Source organism: Halteromyces radiatus, assembly GCF_025201355.1.
Source record: "Halteromyces radiatus strain CBS 162.75 chromosome Unknown BX664scaffold_1, whole genome shotgun sequence".
NCBI classification, from domain to species: Eukaryota; Fungi; Mucoromycota; class Mucoromycetes; order Mucorales; family Cunninghamellaceae; genus Halteromyces; species Halteromyces radiatus.
In genome coordinates, this window is record NW_026251687.1 from 2,084,196 (window position 1) to 2,106,272 (window position 22,077).

At 33.0% G+C, this 22,077-nt stretch overlaps 8 protein-coding genes across 8 annotated transcripts; 3 read left to right on the top strand and 5 right to left on the bottom strand.

Moving 5' to 3' along the window:
- Positions 1–332: 332 nt before the first annotated feature.
- Positions 333–3,449, top strand: BX664DRAFT_368144 (Piwi domain-containing protein; the record flags this gene model as incomplete). Its single annotated transcript, XM_051548582.1, has 7 exons — positions 333–663; positions 796–928; positions 1,036–1,188; positions 1,246–2,042; positions 2,150–2,333; positions 2,421–3,047; positions 3,130–3,449. Exons 1-7 carry the CDS (start codon positions 343–345, stop codon positions 3,447–3,449), a joined length of 2,535 nt encoding a protein of 844 aa, XP_051404830.1. The 5' UTR covers positions 333–342.
- A 575-nt stretch (positions 3,450–4,024) lies between these two features.
- BX664DRAFT_381838 (uncharacterized protein) lies at positions 4,025–5,836 on the bottom strand (the record flags this gene model as incomplete). The annotated part of the gene is made up of 7 exons (XM_051548996.1): positions 5,777–5,836; positions 5,340–5,681; positions 5,214–5,268; positions 4,923–5,128; positions 4,507–4,557; positions 4,252–4,431; positions 4,025–4,056 (listed from the first exon to the last, which is right to left on the bottom strand). Exons 2-7 carry the CDS (start codon positions 5,437–5,439, stop codon positions 4,025–4,027), a joined length of 624 nt encoding a protein of 207 aa, XP_051404831.1. The 5' UTR covers positions 5,440–5,681; positions 5,777–5,836.
- Positions 5,837–7,982: 2,146 nt separating this feature from the next.
- BX664DRAFT_310244 (uncharacterized protein) lies at positions 7,983–9,652 on the bottom strand (the record flags this gene model as incomplete). Its single annotated transcript, XM_051542544.1, has 6 exons — positions 7,983–8,061; positions 8,142–8,369; positions 8,464–8,507; positions 8,585–8,730; positions 8,809–8,813; positions 9,558–9,652. 6 exons carry the CDS (start codon positions 9,650–9,652, stop codon positions 7,983–7,985), a joined length of 597 nt encoding a protein of 198 aa, XP_051404832.1.
- Positions 9,653–13,123: 3,471 nt separating this feature from the next.
- On the bottom strand, positions 13,124–15,325 carry BX664DRAFT_289265 (uncharacterized protein). The gene is made up of 5 exons (XM_051541829.1): positions 14,831–15,325; positions 14,445–14,757; positions 13,910–14,327; positions 13,616–13,845; positions 13,124–13,530 (listed from the first exon to the last, which is right to left on the bottom strand). The coding sequence occupies exons 1-5, from the start codon at positions 15,299–15,301 to the stop codon at positions 13,151–13,153; spliced, it is 1,812 nt and encodes a 603-aa protein (XP_051404833.1). The 5' UTR covers positions 15,302–15,325; the 3' UTR covers positions 13,124–13,150.
- A 239-nt stretch (positions 15,326–15,564) lies between these two features.
- On the bottom strand, positions 15,565–16,558 carry BX664DRAFT_320865 (uncharacterized protein). The gene is made up of 2 exons (XM_051543182.1): positions 16,070–16,558; positions 15,565–15,975 (listed from the first exon to the last, which is right to left on the bottom strand). The coding sequence occupies exons 1-2, from the start codon at positions 16,207–16,209 to the stop codon at positions 15,714–15,716; spliced, it is 402 nt and encodes a 133-aa protein (XP_051404834.1). The 5' UTR covers positions 16,210–16,558; the 3' UTR covers positions 15,565–15,713.
- A 1,356-nt stretch (positions 16,559–17,914) lies between these two features.
- On the bottom strand, positions 17,915–18,814 carry BX664DRAFT_320871 (uncharacterized protein). Its single transcript, XM_051543183.1, has 2 exons — positions 18,392–18,814; positions 17,915–18,326 (listed from the first exon to the last, which is right to left on the bottom strand). Exons 1-2 carry the CDS (start codon positions 18,480–18,482, stop codon positions 18,085–18,087), a joined length of 333 nt encoding a protein of 110 aa, XP_051404835.1. The 5' UTR covers positions 18,483–18,814; the 3' UTR covers positions 17,915–18,084.
- A 958-nt stretch (positions 18,815–19,772) lies between these two features.
- Positions 19,773–21,114, top strand: BX664DRAFT_320874 (ubiquitin carboxyl-terminal esterase L3). The gene is made up of 5 exons (XM_051543184.1): positions 19,773–19,887; positions 19,967–19,978; positions 20,055–20,106; positions 20,171–20,682; positions 20,772–21,114. Exons 1-5 carry the CDS (start codon positions 19,828–19,830, stop codon positions 20,856–20,858), a joined length of 723 nt encoding a protein of 240 aa, XP_051404836.1. The 5' UTR covers positions 19,773–19,827; the 3' UTR covers positions 20,859–21,114.
- Positions 21,038–21,814, top strand: BX664DRAFT_320877 (high mobility group box domain-containing protein). Its single transcript, XM_051543185.1, has one exon. It carries the CDS (start codon positions 21,122–21,124, stop codon positions 21,767–21,769), a length of 648 nt encoding a protein of 215 aa, XP_051404837.1. The 5' UTR covers positions 21,038–21,121; the 3' UTR covers positions 21,770–21,814.
- Positions 21,815–22,077: the final 263 nt, after the last annotated feature.

Here is a 22,077-nt window from a genome sequence, read left to right on the forward strand (position 1 = left end):
CATTCACTTGAAGGTGCTTATTCTAATATCATTATCATCATCATCATTATGATGTTAATCAATAAAAATCAATTCAAAAAAAGCAACTTAAACCTATGTGATTTCTTACGATTGGTTAATTTGATTTGCAGGATTTTTTTAAACTGGCTCCGACCACCTAGACATGTAAAATTAATGAATTTTTTCTTTCTTTCTCTATCTTTCTTTTTTTTTTTCTTCACTTTTTTTTTCTTTCTTTCTTTCTCTATCTTTCTTTTTTCTTCACTTTTTTTTTTTCTTTCTTTCTCTATCTTTCTTTTTTCTTCACTTTTTTTTTTTTTATACACCTTATAAACGAACATCATGGCTCAAGCATCCAACAGAGATTTGACTGAACTTATTATGCGTCCCAATACTGGCACAGTTGGTAAACAAGTACGTGTACGAAGCAATTTCTTTGAAATGACTAGTATTCCAACTCAAAATATACAACACTTGAATATTCAATTCCTACCGGAGGGTACATCTCTACCTGTTCGAAAAAAGTTGTGGCAATGTTTTGAAGATAGTCTCAAAGGTCGAGCTTTCCTCAACAAGATCAAACCGGTCTTTGATGGTCGTGCAAATCTCTTTTCTCCAAAACCTCTCAAATGTGGTGATGATAATCTTGGTATTTCTTTTGAAGTAAGTAAATAAAAAAAATGACGTACATTTTATCATATGCTTAATATTTCACCCCCAACATTATTATATTTTTTTGATCACTCTTTTTTTTTATTGGTTCATTCATATCCATCATTTTTATTCTTGTTATAGGTCAACCTTCAACAAGGAAATCGTTCTAGAGGTGTTTTCAAGTTAAAAATCAAGCCTGTAGGTGTAATCAACATGAGTGAATTACAATTACTTTTGGATGGAAAGTCTATTATTACCAACAACTGCTTGATGGGTACGTAAAACAAAAAAAAAAAAAAAGAATATTATGATTATCTCCTTTTCTTTTTATTAACTTCTTTTCCCTTTTTTATCCTCTTCTTCTCTAAAACCACTCTACAGCCATTAGAGTCCTTGACACATTGTTTCATTACTTTCCATATATCTATTATACTACCATGGGTCGATCCTTTTATACTCCCCAAGGTAAACGTCCATTACCCAATGGTGCTGAAGTGTGGCAAGGCTTCAATCAATATGCTCGCCCTACTCAAGGTAAAGAAAAAAAAATCCTAAGATTTTTGTTAATATTTCATTCTTTACTGTTTATAGGCAAAATGATGGTCAATATTGGTGTTAGCTCCATCGCTTTCTATCAACCTGGTCCTCTTCACAAAATGTTACCCAAACTACTTGGCCGCCACAGTCTTGGTGAACTTCGTCGTGGTATTCCTGACCGTGAACGTATCAAAGTTGAAAAAATACTCAAGAATCTCAAGATCGTTGTTGTCCATCGTGGTGCTGAAAAACGATTGAAGTACAAGATTAACAAGCTCACTCCTACCTCTGCTGAAAACACTGTATTCAAGGATGATACTGGAAATGAAGTGACCGTTGCTCAACACTTTCAAAACACTTACAACAGACGTTTGGCCTTCCCTTTCTTACCATGTGTTGTTGTCAAGAAGAATACCTTTTTGCCTATGGAAGTTTGTGAAGTAGTTTCTGGTCAATGCCCTGTAGAGACACCGAATGACTATCAAAAAGGTGAAATGATCAAGTTTACTTGGAATACACCCAATGCGCGTGCCAACTTGATCAATCAAGGTATCGACATCCTCGACCACAAGGACAATCCGTATGTTCAACAATTTGGTGTCAGCGTCAAGCCTGATATGACCATGGTCAATGCTCGTGTCCTTCCGGCTCCAAAGATCTCTTTTCATGCTTCTTCGGAAGATGCTAGTTTTACTCCTGTCGGTGGTACTTGGAGTCTCAGTGGTAAGAAAGTCGCAAACGGTGCCACCTTGAAATCTTGGTCTGTCGTCAATTTTGCAAGCAGTATCAATGATGGTTCGGTACGATTTTTTATTCGTGAACTAGGTCAAATGTTCATTGATAAAGGTTTGGTAAGTTGGTTTCTTTTTTATTTATTTATTTATTTTAAGAAAAGAAGAAAACATGATTTATACTAATCTTTCACCTATTATTATTTCTTTTATGATTAAAAATATAGAATGTCATCAATCTTGAACCACCAATTACTCATGCTGATCCTCAAGGCGATGTCGAACGCACTCTCAAGGAAGCTTGGTTGAAAGCTGGTAATGCTACCAAGGTTAAACCTGAATTAATCTTCTGTATCTTGCCCAACACTGGTGTTCAAATCTATGCCGACATCAAGCGTGTCTGTGATACAGGTAAGCAAACATAGAGAAAGAAAAGGTGATACTGATGACGACGATGTTGATGATTTTTACGAATAATCTCATATCCTTTTTATATAGTTATTGGTATCCCCACTCAATGTGTGAAAACGAAATATGTTGCCAAAGCCGAAAGAACGTATATTGCCAATGTCAGTTTGAAAGTGAATATGAAGCTTGGTGGTGTCAATTGGGTTTTGGATTATTCTCAATTACCTTTTATCTCCAGCAAACCTACTATAGTCTTTGGTGCTGATGTTGCTCATCCTGATACTGGTGACACGAAAACACCTACCCTTGTTGGTTTGACGGCAAGTCTAGATCCCCATGCCTCAAGATATGCCTCCGCTATCCGTCCTCAAGTCAATCATACTGAAATAATAGCTGATTTAGCCAATATGGTCAAGGAACTGTTGAAGACATTCTATCAAAACTGTGGCCGAAAACCTGAACAAATTTTGTTCTACAGAGGGGACATTCCAGAAACTCAATTTAATCAAGTTTTCAAGTACGAAATTGCTGCTATTCATGCTGCTTGTGCTTCCTTGGATAAGACTTACAAACCTCCTGTTACATTTGTGGTTGTTCAAAAACGTCATCATGCTCGATTCTTCCCTGTTGAACCCCGTGATGCCGATCGAAGTGGTAACTGCCAACCTGGTACTGTCGTGGATACTGATATCGTACATCCTTTCGAATTTGATTTTTGTAAGTACTTACTCAAATGATTATATATATTAGGATGATATATTGATATATATATATTTATATATGTGTATTTTTTTCTTAGATCTACAATCACATGCTGGTCTTCAAGGAACCTCTCGTCCTGCTCACTACCATGTACTTTATGATGACAACAATTTTTCTGCCGATGCTCTTCAAGAACTCACTTATCGTCTGTGTTATATGTGTCAAACAACGACCAATGCACTTTCAATATGTGCCCCAGTATACTACGCAGGAATCTTAGCCGAAAGAGCCAGGTACTACCAAAAAGGAAAAAATTGGAATAACGTTACTGATAACACAAACCAACTGATAAATAACGAACTAGCAACCTTCGGTTGTATAAAACCTGAATTGAAGAATACAATGTTCTTTTTGTGAAATTACGATTTTTTTTTATATATTCAATAAACCGAAGACAACACTTTTTTTGACGATACTGGAATGATGGGGAGAATAGTTGAGTATAGGGAACAATGGTATTATGCATAATCCTCTTTATATGTATATATTGAATAAATGCTCTGGTGCTTCTCTGAAACTTTTTGGCATCGAAGATTTGTGTGGGTTATGGGTTTTTTTTTTTTTTTTTTTTTTTTGGGAGAAGGTATGGACTATTCATTCGATGGAAAGGGGATGTTAAATTGTATGTAGGTTGAATGTATAAAAATATGAGACTAGTAATAAGTCAGTGAGATTCTTTTTAGTTTATTTCATAGATCAATAAACTATATGGTATCGAGTTGAGCTTCCAATTTTAATTGTAAATACTCTCACTATGGGAAAAGATCTGAAATAAACTTTATTTTTCCTGAATACGTTTATTTTTTTTTCCTGACTCGATTTAGTACAGATGTTCTTGATTTCTGATTTTTCTGAAATGCATTAAGTCGTTTTCAAAGTAAATTAAATGTGAATTTCGGAAAAAAACGAAATGAATATCGGATTTCCGAAATTCATTTTGTATTTTCATAATAGAACTTCATTTCTTTACACAATATACAATCATCGATCATTATAGACAAGAAAGTTACTTTATTTCATTAATATAACTATACTACGTAACTATACTTCATAACTATACTTCATAACTATACTTCATAACTATACTTCATAACTATACTTCATAACTATACTTCATAACTATAGTAATAAATAGCTAAACTACAAGGACAACGTTTACCAGTACGGCTAAGACCACAACCATGACCAAGACCAGCTAATGCCACCTCCAAGATAATGATCATGACTTCCACTTTGGGTATAATTATTTTATTTGATATGGATCCTTCAATTGGCAGTCTAACAGAGTCATTCCAGCGAAGAAGGGAGACGATCTTGGCTTGATTGTATAGTTTGCAACCTACAGATAAAATTAACAAATAGTAATCCATCAACATCACTCTCTTTTCTTTTTTTTTTTCTATGCACATGTTACCTTGATTATACCCTTGAATATTTGCGCCACCGTTATTGTATAGACAATAATCTTGCAAGTTACAAATAAAATCAACAAAATGAGTAGTAATCCATCAATGTTTATTTCTTTTTTTTTTTTCTTTTTTCTATGTACAAGTTACCTTGGCTGCACCATCGAACGTTTTGTACCACCAGTAAACCCAATGTCATCATAACAGTTGGCTCGGAGAGAAATAAAGGCTCGCCAAATGCAGATATCAGACAATTTCAGATCATCAAGAAAGATAGTTGTATCGTCTTACGTATAGCGCTCCACTATCAGTCATTGATATGATCTTCAATGATCTTTCCAAACCAAATACCGCAAATGTCAGGACTTAACAAGGACTCCAGGAAGAAACAACACGATCAACAGACAATAACTGAATTTCCTACGTGTTGCATTTTGCCCTCCACCTACTTGAGCACAAAATTCAGTCACTAGATTCATAAACGATTCTAGAGACTGATCATCCTCGACCAAGTCCATTGCCCGTAAACAAACAAAGATCAATACACCATGATCTTCGTCTGACCAAAAGCTAAGTATAAAGTAATGATGACCATCCGACAATTGACTGTATAGACCACTATTCTGATACCTAACAGACAACAAAGAATCAACAAAATGAGTAGCAATCCGTCGATGTTATTCATTTTTTTTCTTCTTTTACATATACATATTACCTTGGATCATGCGCCAGTGTCAATGTATCAATAACAATACAATAAAAAGAAGGATCTAAAAAAAAAAGAAGCAAGTGATTGTATGTAATATCGGTTGATCCTTTTTCTTCTTTTTGTGCAACTTACTAGTTTGGTTGTACAGGCGACAATCTTGATATCTACAGATACAAAAAACAACATAGAGAAAGAGTCCAACCAAATAGCAAAGAGATATTGAAGAGAACATCACCACAATGAGCGACAGATGGGAGACAAAGAGTCCAAACAAGTAGAAAAGAAATTTTGAAATATCATAAGGAAGACTAACCAAGCAGTAAAAAGGACCTTCAAAAGTACTTGTGCATAAATGAATTGCATTGGCTGTGCAATGGAATCCGAAGAAAGAGAGAGTCCAACCAAAAAGAGGTCTTGAAATTGTAGACACTAGAATGAATTAACTATAAAACAAGTAACTAATTGTATTTTATACTATTTTTTATTTTATTATTACTATTTTATTTATTTTTTTAAATTGACAATAATAAAATAAGAATCCATTTCTGTCATTGTATTTTATATGTTACCTATCATGAGCCAATATGGAGACACGAACAAAGTGCGGAGGAGTAAAAAAAAAAAAAAAAAAAAAGCGTGGAGAAAAGGAAAGAGAAGGTAGAAAAAGAAAATTGCTAGGAAACGAAATAAATAAAAATGAAACGAAAAGTCCGACTAAGTAAAGGCAATGTGCCAAAGTAATATATAATAGAGAGAAAGAATATGTTGTAATGTACTAATGAGAATAAAGTATTTACAAAGAAGTAAGCTTAGTTTTTAATATTAAAGAAAAAGTGATAAAAAATATATGAAAAACAGAACGACTTCATAATATATTTCTTTTTTTCATATCATTTAATTTATTTAAGGAACACAGGCACACAAACAGTTGTTTGAAAGGAAATGATAGATAACATTAAAAAAAAAAGTGATGATTGTAAATAGTGACAATGAATATAATTTTATTAAACAAAAAGAATGTAAATGTGTATAATTGTATACTAAATGTGATAGTAAAAAGAATCACTAACGCTTTAAGCCAGAATAAGATAAAAAGACCAAGAAGGATATCTCTAATTGATTGTAAGTCGAATCCAATTGAATCCTATAAAATATCCTGTTCATCCATTTCGCTGATCCAGACAGATAGCCACTTCTCGTAGTATCTTATTGACATGAAACTATAATGATCAATCTTCATGTATCTAGATTTCTTTCTTTCTTTCAGACGTATATTCAGTAATAGTCATTGTCCAGGGTGGCAAGTAAGAAGGATGAGAAGAAGAAAGAACGATAATCCTAGATGGACAGATGTTATAGTAAAAACATCAAGGTCGAAAGAACGCGTATAAAAGAAAAAAAGAAGAAAAGTAAAGTTAGAAATAAGAAGAGGAAAAGAACTTGTTTTTGAAACTTACAATTAATAAGAGTGAGTGTCTGTAAAAGCACATAGAGAAAAGGATATAGCAAAGAGGTTGGAATGATTCGTGTATAAAAAGAAGAAAAGGTTATAAAACAACAGTATCATTATCTTTTTTTTTTGTTTGTCTTACTTTAGTCGTCATATTTGTATTTAGAGTATAGATTCAAATAAAAAAAAAGAGATCAATATCATATAACGTTGGTGGCATAATGAAATGGATTTACCTTATTAAACATAACTAATATAACAGGTTAAGGATACTTGTGTACACTTGTTTTAACTAAACGGTATAAACACACTACAAAAAAGAATGATTCAGTCAGTTCATGAATACAATGAATATATGTATAGACAATCTTTTATTATTATTATTTCCATACCTTACTTTGATTTGTCTTAAAAGGTAAACATATAACAGAAAGAAAAAAAAAAAAAGAACAATAATGTGATAAAAATAAAAATAAGAAGAAGAAGAAGAAAAATAAACAAATGTCCTTTTTTATTATTTGGCAATGCATAATTTTCACTCAGCGAGTCTGTGGGGCAAAACCCCTCCTTCCAAATTAGGACTAGGAACCCAATTTCTTATTCAGCTCTACATAGAAACCCTAAATTCTACCTAGAAAACCAATTTTTATTCAACTCTATATAGAAGTCCTAAATTCTACCTATTTGACCTAATAATTATGTTTATTGCAAAAAAAAAAAAAAAAAAAAGGTACAGTAAATCTACCTATTATATGCTTTCTAGCCTAGATAGGAGAAAAGAGATCTGCGATGTATATGTAGTGTTAAGTATTTTTTCGTAAATGGATGGATGATTGATTAACTTGATAGATGGATATTATTATTAATATAATAATATTTAGGATGGTTTGTATTTGTGAGCACCAGTTACTTTTATAAAAAAGTAATAAAACGTATTTTGAAAAAAATAAAATGATCCAAATAAGGAAATGGATGGATGTTTGCAATAACAGTAAATGATGATCAGATAAAAGAAAATAAATAAAAGATACCAAATGTCTTGATGAATTGGTATATAAAAAAAATAATAATAATAAATGTGATGATTGTTAATATAATTAAAACCAATGGATGATTATTTCCAATAGAGTGGCCAAAGTGATTTATATTTGATAAAATAATATTTTTCTTTTTTTATTTTAAAGATTGACGACTAAAAAAAAAAAAAACTAAAAGTCTACACTATTTATAAAAAAATTATAATCATCAATAAGGAAGCGTGTAACAGGAAAAAGGCCTGAGAGAGGGAAAAAGGACAAGAAGGAAATAAAAATAAAAAAAATTAATTAAAGAGGCGAAAAAGGTTTTTCTCCAACAGTAGACAAGTTAATAATCACTTGGTATACGTTCAAATAGTAGAAATCCCTATAGATGATCAAAAAAAAAAGTATGAGAAAGACATGTCCATGTATCCTTTTTTTTTTTTTTGATATAAAAAGACTTACTGGACGATGACTTCATAAAGAGAGTTTCCAGGGAATACGTCCAAGCATTCAGTGAAGGATTGCCACGGTGAATCACACTTTCTGGTAGTCGTCCCGGTTGAATACATCCGTTCAATAATCTGATCTGGTCCTTCACATTTCAAGTGGCTTGCCACAGCTAATATCAACGGAGCCACCATCGAAGACAGAAATGATGCTATTTGATTGTTGCTGTCGTTTTGTTTGCTTCTGGGTTAGTCGAGTCGTCCCTATCAAACATATACATATAAATTATTTACCTATGATTTTTTCTTTAGATATATACTGTATATATCCTTCTTACCCTGATGATTCTATAAGTAGCCGTTCAATAGTATCTAATATCACCTATTCCCATAAAAAAAAAGAATCTTGTTAAGCGTTTTTCTATATCATCTTCTTCTTTCTATTCATTTTATTCAAACCTTTTGAGTCATATTAGTAGTGGTTCCACCAACACGACCAACTCGCAAAAACAAATGACCAGGTCGTAAAAAGTCTCTTGCCAATAATTGAATTTCTTTGGGGAATGTTGCACTGTATAACAAAGTTTGACGATCTTTAGGTAAAGCTAGAAAAAAAAATCAAGTATTTAGTGATAAACCTATGTAGAATTCTCTTTATTATTATTATTATTATTATTATTTACCATGTCTTTCCACAATATTACATTATAGAAATAAAACAATATATTGATACTCTAAACTAAACAAGGAGAGACTAACTACCGTAACAAAAGGTCGTGATGACGAGGAAGAAAAAGAGAAGAAGAGAAAGTGATAAAAAAAGTGATAAAAAAACAAAAGAAAAACAAGGAGACGTAAATAAATAAAATAAAGGTAATTCTGACTCAGACTCGCTGCATGATTTACTTAAGATGATAAAAAAAAAGAGGAAGGTTGATGTTAGAAACACAACACTTATCTTTTTTTTTCGTCTTGCCTTATTCGTACTGTCTGTAACAAATCATATAGTGGAATGGTGAAAAAAAAATTCGATGACACACTAAACAATAAAGCAAGAGAAGGAGAATAAGAATTATATGTGATAGCTGTAAATATACCATTTTAAGATAGTTGATTGGATTAAAATAAAACAAAAAATGATAATAAAGACAAATCGAGAATACGATGAGACTGTTGGTAAGTTTTTTTCAATAAGAATTGAATGAGAGAGAAAAAAGAGAAAAAACTATTCCAATCCAATCTTAAATGACAAGAAGCTGAGATCTTAAAGTTACACAATATCAGTCTAGATACGACACATTTGCCTATAAGTCCTACTGTGAACAATTTATCATGCTCACAAAGATCGTGATGATGATGCCGTTTATGTACAGTACCCACCGATGCTGACGGATAATATATCACGGATATTTATCGACGTTGGTGAATAAACCTGGTATATCCGTGATAGATAGTCGATCGATACTGATCACTGTTTATGTTGTTGAAACTACAAACATTATTGAGATTAGGATACCTGCTGATCATTCTCTGTATTCATACCAATATAACGCAAGGTTGCAATATTACCGAATTAAAGAAAAAAGAAATGCGAAGTTAGTATGTATTTTTTTTTTCGTTACCAACCAATAAGATAAAAAAAAGACATCCGGTTGTGAATAAGAGACAAGTATTAATCCTTAAACCTCTGCTCGTAGTTTCAATTTTTCTCAGGCAAGTATATAAATTTAATATTTTTAAATCAAATCATCATCCACTAACCTCTTTTTTTTTTTTTTTTTTTTTACGATAGATTTACTTTCATGATGCTGTATCTGAAAGATCAAGTGTTTGCCCATGGACAACTGTATGTAGCTCTCTCTCACGATCAAGAGATCCGTCAAATCTTCGAGCGGCAACCCCACAACCAGTTCGCAATTCTCAACCACAAACTGCCAATATTGTATATCGCGACGTCCTTCTATAGTTTTTTTTTTATAATATATTCAATATCCAATAAAGCAATAAATTATTTTCTCCTCCTCTTGACGATGTTAGTGATGATGATTGATGATTAATGAAAACATCCTCTAAAAAGATAATCTGTAGTCCACATCTTTCCATCAAATCAATAATTCACGCCTCCCTCAAAAACAAAAAAAAAAAAAAAAATAATAATCCACACCTTTCCATCAAACCAATAATCAACATCTTCCAATCAAATGTATAATCCACATCTTTTCGTCAAATCAATAGTCCATATTCTTTCAAAAAAAAAAAAAAAAAAAAACTATAATCCACACCTTCCAATCGAATCTATAATCCACATTTTCCAAAAAGAATCTATAATCCACACCTTCCAAAGAAAATCTACAGTCCACACAAATCTTCGATTTAGAAAAGCTCCAGCGGAGCGCCAGAGCGTTTATTATCATTCAAAAAAAAATGTAAGAGTACCTTAGAACGCCATGGTAGATTGGACGTATTCATGCGACAAGTAGATTTCAAAGTATACGCCAGGTTAGCATCAAAAACTCCGCCATCCAAAAATCAAATAGGACGCCATTTTTTCTCCCCCCATGCGCCATCTAACTCTGGAAACACTGTAAAAATAAGATGTCGCAAAAATAGGAAATAAAATATATAGTAAGAGTAGAAAGAAGAAAAGAGAGAGTTGACGCATAGTCAAATAGAGAATATAAGAAAATAGATATCATGAAAAAAGAGCCACCAAAAAAAAAAAAAAAAAAAAAGAAATCCACCAGTTGAGTTCACCAAGTTAGCATATAGAAAAAAAAAATAAAATAAAAAATGAGTGATATTTATACAGATGATATCTTTTCATTTCACTTACAATTTAAGCGCGAACGCCTAAACAAGTATCGAGATCACTGCAGCAATTTCTCACTGCAGTGAAAGTAGGATGGCGATAACCATCCCGGAAAAAGTTGTGTGTTTTTAATACTAATTTTTTTTTAATTAAGCAGACGACGATACCAAGGGCGGGCATCTATCACATTTTCTGTTTTCGTTTCGCCAACATTTTGATTGTAAGTCGTTCCTATGACAATCTCAGTTGGCTCCACTCCGACTTCCAATGTGATAGGTTTTTCTGATGATAAAATTGAATTGGTGATTGCAGTACTAGATGATTCTTGCGTAGACGGTTTGTAGTAGTATTTTTCAAATGTGTTTGTGTTCAAGCTCCAGTTGGCATGTTCTTTGACTGTTTGTACCGAATGACCTCTTTCCACTGCTTTTGTACTTGATGCTGAACGGATTGAGTGAGGCTTGTAAGCTATAGTATCGACTCCTGTCAAGAACGTGACCTATAATTTATTAATAGTATAAGAATCATAAACATATAAAAACATAAAAAAAAAAAAAAGAAAAGAATGCACTTACCGTGAAGTGTCACGGTTCAAATAAAATAAAATAAAAAAAACTAAAGAAATAAACGAAAGAAAAAATTGAAAATCATAGTCAGCCATCAGTCCTCCTGGTAGTTTCACCATGTAATATTTGTGTGATTTTTGTTCTTCGAAAGAGATGAAGGTTGTTTATTTGTAATTCCGAAAGTATATTGTAGTATAGTGAGAATTTTTATGTGAAAGAAAGATGAGTTTTTATTAATTTATTCTCAGATATATTTTATATCTAATATGACAATATGTAACAGCTAAAAGAGTCAATCGATCATTTCCTAACCTGAGAGAGAGAGAGAGAGAGAGAGAGAGAGAGAAAGTGAGTAAGAAGGTGCAAAAACGTTTTGAGGGTTACTTACTTTGTAACAGTGGGCTGCAATATTGAGTACATCAAATGTAGAAGCATTTGAATGTCGTATGACAGCGGCGTAGATCAAGACATGTCGTCCCAGTTCTTTACTGTAGATAACTGAGGAACAGAAACCATAGTCCTGGAAGACCTTGAAGACAACATCAGTTAGCATGGGAAGCTCACTGATCTTTAAAAAAGTTCTTCCACCAAGTTCGACTTTAAAGAGATCATGAAGTTATCTATGTGAACATTGCATACTCTGAAGATCTCGCGATTTTCTTGTTGCAAGGCCAAGAGATCTTTGACGGATAATTGCATTGATTGTTGCAATCCACGTAACTTCATGATCTTCCTGCGTTCGTATCTTGTTCGATCAAGATTCTGCAGGTTAGGGAGAATTGATCTGACTGGCTTGATCACCCCAATGTCAGAGGGCGTACCAACAACTAGTACCTTTGCTGTGGCATCTGGATAGGTGAGTACTACTTTTTCAAGTTCCTCAACGTTCTTTTTATGCAAATGCACGGGAGGGAATTCTCCATGTGTATGAGAATGCTCTTTAGTTTCGCAGAACATACGACAAGTATCTTCGCCGAACTGAAACTTCACTCTCACTCCACAAACAACATGCGTCAGTTTTTCTCCGCAGTGCTTGCAGCCTACTGCACACTGCTTTTCGATTGCTTGTACACTCGAGCGGGGTCTTTGGTCGACTTGATACAAGGAACAGCCCTTTTGGATACACTGAACAGAACCGAGACATAACTTGGTGACGGTTTTACCACTGGAAGGCCGTAAAACAGCTCTTCTGGCGTTTAAGACACCACCCTACATCCATGGCAGCAATGTCAATTACACGTTAATACGGGGAGAGGAAATGGTGATGTCTGCATTAACATCATGGAAATGAGGAAAGCCGCTTAGTAGAGTAGATATTGCGTAATAAGGATTTTTTTATTATTATTTGAAAAAGGAAAACAAAAAAAAGATTATAAGATACCTCACAATTTTGACGGGCTTTGGCAGTACCTCCAATTGCTATAAAAGTGACTTGGAAGTACCTCTAAAGTACCGACTCCCCTTAAAATCCGCCACAAAATATTGGCACCCTTTTCTTCTCCTCTTTTCTCTCTTGACAGTGCTTTTTTATTATTATATTGTCTTGCCTTTTTTTTTTTCATCACAGTCAACCCGATGTTATGGCATAAAATTGAAAATAGTAGTCTCACAAAAGGAACAATGTCGGGGGGGGGAATGAAAGTGTTTATTTCAGATGGTGAGGGAATTGATAGACATTCCACATAAGCTAAAAGATTGCTTCCAGTTTTGTAAAAAAGTGATCTTGAGAGCATGAATGGCATCATGTATATATTGTTTATCTTGTTGATCGTTTTCTTCATAGTTACAATCAATATCTAGACGAATATCTGTGATGATCGTTTTTTCAATATTGTTTGTGGGATTAGCAGATGTTGAATGATGTAGGATGTTACATTCCAGCCAATCGTTTTTATTTTCCAAGCGACTGACTTTAAATAGTTGATTGGTAGGTGTCATAGCAGGAACACTGGTAGAAGTTGTTATTACCACTTGAGAAGGTAAACCATTACCAAGTGTGATTAATCCAAAGTAATCATTGACTTGAGGATCTACAAATAATAATAATAATAATTTTTGTTGATTATCAGTTGCTTTTTATTTCCATTTCTTTTTTCGAATAAAAATGATACTTACTGGATCTAGTATTCCAACAGGTGTCATTTCTTTGATCCACAGCATTGTGATAACCTTCATCAATCCAAGTATCACTATTAGGTAGATCTAAATATTCATCTAACACATTATCCCAATCCTTAGGGTTTGTATATTTGGCTTTATCAAAGGCTGGTATCATATCCAATTGCTCTGATGGAATGGGATCAATGTTTGAAATAAACAAGCACCGATCGTTGATACAAGATGCTCTAGAATCAATAATAGTAATAAGTATGAAATTCTGTAAAAGTTCCTTGTATCATTTTACTTTACCGAGTATCTCGTTGATGCATTGGAGGCATTTCTTCTATACGGTCCATATAGTCTTTCGGATTAGCAGTCAAATCGGATAACAAGGTACGATGAAGCCTACGTGCAGCGTCATATATCATCCGTCTTGTGTCTCCTATATGGGGACTAGGCCACATCACTTTTTCAAAGGTCGATACATCATTATCGCTATCAGATGTTGTGGTTGATATCAAACCATCAGTAGGACTTGAATTTTGAAGGGGATTATCGAGAAGCCATGGATATTGATTCGACCAAATAGAAAAATAGGCATCGGCCTCATAAATTCTATCTTTACCTAATCCAGATTTACCTAGCTGCGTCAAAAAGTGTTGTACCTTCCATTTTGGAACAATAGCACCGAACGCTAAATCGACAAAACCAGCATGCATTTTGATTCCTATTAAAAAAAAAAACGTTTTCAAGGTTTTAGTAATAATGGTCGAACTATATACTCTTCCTTACTCCTTGTACAGCCAGTAACTTTTTATAAAAAAATAATAATCATATTACATACCTTGATTATAGAATCGCCACCGATAATGATCAATGAACCGAGACGGTTGAACATTGGCGTGAATCAATGAGGGATATCGTAAGAAATTGACATAAAGAGTATCCCAGTAGGTATTAACTGGATTTCCTAAAGCAGTATCATCTATGTTCTTGCCATCATAGATACCAACATCATCGTCTTGGAAATAGCAGTGATCATAAGATGCCACTGATGCACATAAAGTATATCTAGATAGTGTATCCAGTCGTTCATTTTTAGACACGTTGATGATATGTAGTTTTATATTATCTACATTCTTATCGGCAAATGATCGCTATTGAATTTTATATAAAAGTGAGTATTCTATCCCCTTTGATCAACATGGCTATGCAATATTATAGTAATACCTCGTTTATGGGTCGGCTTGTTATGGTGTTATATATGAATATTTCTCGAAAGAAAGGATATCTCAATAGCTGTAGAATAAGATGCTCAATAGCTTGCTCGTCGTTGGCTTTCCTTAGTAAGATGGCAGTGATAGGTTTCAGAGGATCATCATTAGTAGATGATGAGAACATGGTACTGTCGAATACACTTTGTCTTTGAAGAATATCTTCTTCCTTTTGTTGTTGTTGATTTTGCTGTAATATATTTGGTGACAGGTTCGATAGTTTTATGTCCTTAAGATGATAATCAACATCGTCAGGTAGTTGATCGATATCTCCTTTGTCTTTGCCAAATTGACTGAGTCGCTGTTGCCCTGAAGAGTTGCGTAAAGGAGAAATAACAAACGAATAAAATATAAAAAAGATAACAGCAACTATTACATATTTTCGCAAATTTGATGACCAGGCTTGGGTTCCTTTCTTATACGCCATCAGTAGGACAAGTAGTTCAAAGGGAAAAATATATGGAACAACTCAATTTTGTGATTGTGTGATTCCAAAATCCGCTTTTGTTGTGTGTGTGTGACCAGAGAAAAAAGAAAAAGATAAGCCGATATTTCTGTACCTTTTCTCCTAGCATAGTAGTGACAGAATATAACAATAGTCTTTTTTTTTTCCCTCAACTATAATTCACATGAAGGAAATCAACAAGAAAGAAATCATATTATATATATATATATATATATATGTAGAAGGATAGATAGATACTATGGATTCTTTATTGATGTTCAAAAAGCATAATATTGGTTTATTGAAGACAACATTTTTAAATAATAAATAATAAATAATCCTCCCAACTTTTTTGCAGGTCAAACATGGGTAATATAGTGTTAAATGATAGATGCTATGGTTGTTGTGTTTGTTGTTCTTCCAAATCACTAAATATCCTAGCTCTTGCCTCTTCATAAGCCATTTTTCTTTGTTCATAAGTCATTCCTTTTTTTCGTTCTTCTATTGACATATCTTGTTGATTACTATCTTGTTGCTGCCTTCGACGTTGATGCTGTGATGATAACGGTGTCCTTTTCATGATTTTAAAAGTAGATTGCTGTGATTGTTGTTGCTCTTCGGGTGAGCTAACTAAGTCTATAAAGCTAGCTGGTGGCCTATTAGGTTGAAAAAAAAAAGACGAATTCCCTTAATATTCGCATTTTATTTTTATTTTTTTTTTCTAATAGTAAATCCTAGACCATAACTTACACATCCGTATGAGGGTTTTTACATAAAAAAATGGATTGTCGTAAAGGGTCAAAAAAATGACTAAGATGGAAATAGGGAGCCACTTTATGAACCATAAGTCTTTGATATGAATTCATTTGAGGTAAATCTAATCGATACATTCTAAAATAAACATAATGATAATGATAGTAATAAAGGTCAGTAAAAAAAAAAATAAATAAATGAATATGCTTTGCTAAATATAAACTGGATATATATATTTTTTTAAGGATACTTGCTGATGATTTCTGATAAATTGCATCAAGTCTTGTTCTAACTTCAAAAGAAACATCCTTTCTGAAGGCTTGCTTAACAGATCTATGATGAAGCTATCAAGTTCAACTTGTTTTTTATTGTTTCCGTCATTAGAGTAATTATCACTTTCTTCACTTTTCGGCGTTGTGGACATGACGGATAAGATAAGAAAGAATGTGCCTGCAAAAAAAGGTAAAAATAAGTGGAAGGCGAAAAGTTGGCCAGATTAGTCGGAAGTGGCTTTCTAACATAGTGGCTTTTTGAATCTCCAAATAAAAATAGGGGGAAACCCAGTTGATGTAACCCGAAAATTAGATCAGTTGAAAAGAGTAGGAGTGTCTGATTGGTTGGATTTATGACAAGCAACTCGTATAACATTCTTCTGCAGCAACTACGAATACTTGATAACGCGTTTTACACTACAAAGTTGATTTAATTTTTCCTCGCACTAAATTTGACTACAGGTTGCGTTACGCGATTCTTGGTTCGACATGACTTGAAAAGAGCTAATCTTACTTGGCGAATATCGCAGTGCTCCCGAATGGAGAAGGACGTTGCGTTTAAAGCAAAGTTATGCAAAAGGAGCTAAAAGATGTTCCACGCATATATAACTATGATGAAACTGGTCTATTTTATTCTGCTGTTCCAAAGCATACTGTGAATGTGAGTGGAACTACAAACTACAGCAGAAGGTGTAAAACTAGATAAATCAAAGCTAACAGTATAGTATGTAATGCTGATGGCCCCCACAGACTCCGGACTTTTTATTGGAAAATAGGTGAACATATGTCTTTATAATTCCTTTTTTTTTTTTTTTTTTTTTTTTTTTTTACTGTGCTGAGCATGGATGATGATCAATGAATCGTTATCAATCCGAAGAAATATCCATCGGCAATGTTGATCTATTATAATGAACTTCAATTAATGATAGTGTCTGCTCACGCAGGTACAGCGTTGGATGCCGACGCTTTGGAGCTTCTGGACTTAGAAGGGGTTGCTGAACATAGCCATCCAATAATGAAATTCTATAAGGTAATGAACATCATCGGCTTCACGAACGTTGGATCCAACCCCTTACAACATTTGTAGCTGCTATCATGAAAAAGGATAGAATGATGACTATCGTCACAGACACAAAGACATCCATCTATTTTTAAAACCTTTTTTATTTTTTTAAGGTCAAGGCATGAATAAAAAAGATCGAAAAAGAAACATAAAAAAAAAAGAGAGAAGAGGATTAAAGGGCGCCTTGACCCAGTAATATAAAAACTAAACTAAAATGGAATGAATAGAAAAAAACAAATAATATATAAGAAAAGGTTTAGGGCAAAGAAATTCGGACGAAAGGAATATACAATGTAATCAAGAGTCGTTGTTGAGGCTTTCGGGTATATTGATGGGAGATAGGATAGGCGACTGAAGAGGTGAATGGACAGGAGAATAAAAGGGTCCAAGGTCGGTCATCCCTTTGCCATTAAGATAGTTGATTGGATTGAGAAAATATAAAATAAGAAAAAAAGACAAATCGAAAATACGATGAGACTTTGGTTATGTTTATTTCAATAAGAATTGAATGAGAGAGAAAAAAGAGAAAAAACTATTCTAATCCAATCTTAAATGACAAGAAGCTGAAATCTTAAAGTTACACAATAATATCAGTCTAGATACGACGTATGGCTTTCTTGGAGTTCGGCAATGTTCTGAATACATTCCTTTACAAGTTCCTACAAACGAAAAAAGAATCATTTTCCATCAATGAATGGAAAATAATGTATAGTATACATTTCACTGCATACAAGTATGCATGTTTTTTCTTTTTTTTCGGGTTCATGACTTACATTCATTGTCCAGTAGAACCGTAGTAAGTCAGGTAATAGGTCGGCCTTGTCATCAAATGATGGTAAAATGGTTAAGTGTGTTTCTCTCAACAATTCGTATATTCCATCATGCTTAAAAGAGAGACTCCACAAGTGTAGTTGATCATCTGTGGTCGGCAAGAAAAAAAAAGTTAAAAGCAACGCGATTGATTGTACAAGTCTTAGTTATTACCTGCACCATGTAAGAAGAAAACCTTGATCTTGCCAAATAGGTTGACTACTGCATATGGGTATTGATCCGCAATTGACTTCAACATCGCCATTGTGCCAAAGATGCCTTTGTGGTGGTCAAAGCTGATCTTTACTTTGTCGTTGCATCCAAATTCATTATATATAATAAAAATCGACTTTTGCAATAATCACGTTTGCATTGCTTCCAGTGATCTTGATAGGTTGATGTTGGACTTTGCTGCTACTGCTAGTTGAGGGAAGAAATTCGAAGTATGTGTGCTAGAATAAGAGTTAAAAATTATGAGCGACCATATTGAAAGCGGCGCTGTGTCTTTTTGTCATGTTGTTAGCGGGAAGAGAGACTAAGAGAAAACCAAAGATAAAATAAAAGTTTATATATAAGACTATTTTTCGTGATAAAGATAATTATTTATTTCAATCGAATAGTAGTTACTTTTATACTAATTTCTTAAACTGTGTTTTACATTCTGGCGTGACAAAAGAGAAACAATGTTATTCGGAAGGGAAGTAATGAGGTGATAATGTAAAATAAAAATAGAGAGAAGAAAGAATAAAAAATAACTACGATGATGATAAAAAATGTGAATTCTTATTTTCACCCCTCCCCCTCAGGGTGCTCTCACGATGCCATCCTCCCAACCCCTCCTCCCAAGCTGGAGTTGAAAATTAGCCAATAAAAGTAAAGTAGAGACATAAAAGGAAATTGTTGTTCTCACCCCCCAAGGTAAAAAAAAAAAAAATAGCCAATAAAATTGATTTTTTTCATATAGTCGAATAAATTTCAGCAAAACTTTTATATTCAGTCATCATCCATTACCAATATATTACATTTTTCGTAAAGAAAAAAAAAAGACTTCTTTATGCATACTGGCAAGACTGTCCAAATTGACGTGCATGACTTTAAACAGCTACGATTCTATGATTATTTTAGATATCAAACAAGTTTTTATTTTAAATGAAAGGTAAGAAATGTAATATTTTTTTTATCATAATAGTTCAAGAGAAGTAAGAATAGTAAATGACAAAGTAATCATCCATCATCCATCATCAACTAGAATCAACAAAAGACTGGATCAAATATAAAACAACTTTTTATTTCAGACAAATTAAAGAAATTAAAGAAATAAAATAACAATAGTATAAAATATATATTATGTGCATTTTTTTTTAAAAAAAAAGGTATTTCGTGTCAGAGGAACTAATCTGTGAATGTTGTTTGAGACGCTTGTAGTTGTCTTTGGCTTGTAGAATTATTTTGGCGAGTTACCCAGGACAGCAGGAAAAAGGCGATTTTATTGGCTATTTTTTAAAGAAAAGACGGAGTGTTAAAAAATGAACTCACTTGACAGACCACAAGTTTGCAGAAAAAGTTTCTAGTATTGCTTTCGTCATACCTATCTATATATCTTTGTATTCATGGTTATTGAAATTGAAAAGCAAAAAATCAAGTGGTTACCTCTTGAGGCCAATCCAGATGTAAGAATATAACACTATTCCTTTTTTATGACCATAAGCTTATATTCAATTTGATTTTTTTTTTTTTTTTTTACGATAGATTTGGACAAAGGTAGGGAGACTGACGCGTTCAAATTAGTTTGGACTAGTAAAAAGTCTCAATGTATCCTTATTTTTTTTTTGAATAGATTGTTCAACAACATGGTGTCGATTCAAAGTGGAGCTATACAGATGTTTATGGTAAAAAGGATGATTTTAAGTGAAAAAGGTATTTAAATGTTACTTTTCTATTTATTATATATAGGTTTTGACCCTGAGTTATTAGCTATGGTACCACAACCAGTGAAGGCAGTTATCTTTTTATTTCCTATTACCGAAGCTTATGAAAATTATCGACGTGATCAAGAAAAAACTGTGCTTCAACAACAACCGACAATATATGAAGATACGAAGCATGTTCATTTTTTCAAACAAACTATCTCCAATGCATGCGGGATGATTGGATTACTTCACTCTCTTGCTAATAATGATGATGTTATCAATACCAATGATGATAAAAAACTTTTCCCAAAAATCATCAAAGAAACGAAAGGAATGACACCAGCTGAACGGGCAACTTATTTGGAAGGATGTGCTGAATTGGCGCAAGTACATTCGGATGGAGCTCAACAAGGTCAAACTGAAGCTCCTAGTTTGGAAGAACAAATTTATTTACACTTTATTTGTTTTGTGGAAATCAATGATCAATTATATGAGTTGGATGGTCGTCAAGCTTTTCCAATCAATCATGGCAAAATCCAGCAATCTTTGTTATATGTAAGGATTATAATATATATTAATGATGTATGGAAGAAGAAAATGAAACACTCATTTATTTATTTATTTTTTATTATATATCTATTTAGGATGCAGCAATTGTGATGAAAGGATTTATGGAACGTGATCCTGAAGAATCAAATTTTAGTGCCATTGCTTTAACATGCGATGAATAAAATATATTGTTATTCAATAAAGCAAAAAAAAATTGAATCTTATCATTTTGAATAATTGGATGGTAGCACACAGTAGAGTTTCAACAGTTTCTTCAATGGGAAGGATCCCGGTAGGTCGGACAATCATGTAGCTGGGGTAAAATATATGTACGCGGTTCAATGTGGCCATTTTCTCCTATTTTTTTTTTATTATTATTATTCAAGTCTTTTTCTTTTATTATTTTATTTTTCTTTTATTATTATTATTTTTTTTTTTATACAAGATGACAAAAAGAAAATCAGATATTAATGAAGCTTGTCAACTTGTGGCAAAAAACTTTCAAACTTTATCCAACCTTCTTCAGTCATGTGAATTTTTGGAACTGGACAGCAAAATCGATACCAAAAGACCGCGTACAGTCAAGGAAAAAAAAATCAAGGATCCAAATGCTCCTCATCGTAATGTGAGTAATTATATTCACTTTAGTAATGAAGTACGAGAAAGTATTGTCAAGAAAAAACCAAATATTTCACCTCGTGATATTGCTCGTCAAATTGGAGAAATGTGGAACAAGTTGTCTGATAAACAAAAAGCAAAGTATACAAAAATGGCACTTGATGACAAGGAACGATTCAAACGAGAAATGGAAGCATATGAAGCAAAAAAGTCAAGCAAGCTCCCTACAACTGTAACAACTGCTAAAAATGAAGATAGCGATAAAGGCACTAGCAACAATACTGATGATGATGAGAGTAGCGACAGTGATAGCAGTGATACTAGCGACAGTAGCGACAATGACAATAGCAGCAGTGGTGACGACAACAAAATGACCGGCAAGAATAATGACAACGAGAGTAGTGATAGTGAAAGTGTATCTTCATCTAGTAGCGAAAGTGATTCATCATCTAGTGATGATGATTCTGACGAATAATAAATAAAAAAAATATAGTGTTTATGCTCCTATTTTTTTATTTTATTTTATTTTATTTTATTTTTTTGTGATAAAAAAAACTACTTCACATTTAAAAAAGTTTTATTTTTATATTAAGAATTATGAGAATCAGATCATTTGGTTTTTTTTTTTTTTTTAATATCTTCCTTTCTGTCGTCTTTCTTTTTTAGGTGTGGTTTTCAAGCTCAATCGTTAAAAAATGTGGCTTTTTTTGCATCAAAAGGACTGGATGCAAAAAATGAGATCTTTTTTTTCCCTTTTCCTTTTTTTTTTTTTTTTAATATTTG

Excerpts from the sequence above, each read along its gene's own strand:
- BX664DRAFT_320865 (XM_051543182.1), bottom strand. The coding sequence starts at position 16,209 with ATGTATCGATTAGATTTACCTCAAATGAATTCATATCAAAGACTTATG. Across the intron at positions 15,976-16,069 it reads AAAAACCCTCATACGGATGT|GCCACCAGCTAGCTTTATAG; the intron begins GTAAGTTATGGT and ends TCAACCTAATAG.
- BX664DRAFT_320877 (XM_051543185.1), top strand. The coding sequence starts at position 21,122 with ATGACAAAAAGAAAATCAGATATTAATGAAGCTTGTCAACTTGTGGCA.
- BX664DRAFT_289265 (XM_051541829.1), bottom strand. The coding sequence starts at position 15,301 with ATGGCGTATAAGAAAGGAACCCAAGCCTGGTCATCAAATTTGCGAAAA. Across the intron at positions 14,758-14,830 it reads CAAGCCGACCCATAAACGAG|CGATCATTTGCCGATAAGAA; the intron begins GTATTACTATAA and ends AAAATTCAATAG. Across the intron at positions 14,328-14,444 it reads GTGGCGATTCTATAATCAAG|GAATCAAAATGCATGCTGGT; the intron begins GTATGTAATATG and ends TTTTTTTAATAG.
- BX664DRAFT_320871 (XM_051543183.1), bottom strand. The coding sequence starts at position 18,482 with ATGGCGATGTTGAAGTCAATTGCGGATCAATACCCATATGCAGTAGTC. Across the intron at positions 18,327-18,391 it reads TTTCTTCTTACATGGTGCAG|ATGATCAACTACACTTGTGG; the intron begins GTAATAACTAAG and ends TGCCGACCACAG.
- BX664DRAFT_320874 (XM_051543184.1), top strand. The coding sequence starts at position 19,828 with ATGGTTATTGAAATTGAAAAGCAAAAAATCAAGTGGTTACCTCTTGAG. Across the intron at positions 20,107-20,170 it reads GAGCTATACAGATGTTTATG|GTTTTGACCCTGAGTTATTA; the intron begins GTAAAAAGGATG and ends TATTATATATAG. Across the intron at positions 20,683-20,771 it reads TCCAGCAATCTTTGTTATAT|GATGCAGCAATTGTGATGAA; the intron begins GTAAGGATTATA and ends ATATCTATTTAG.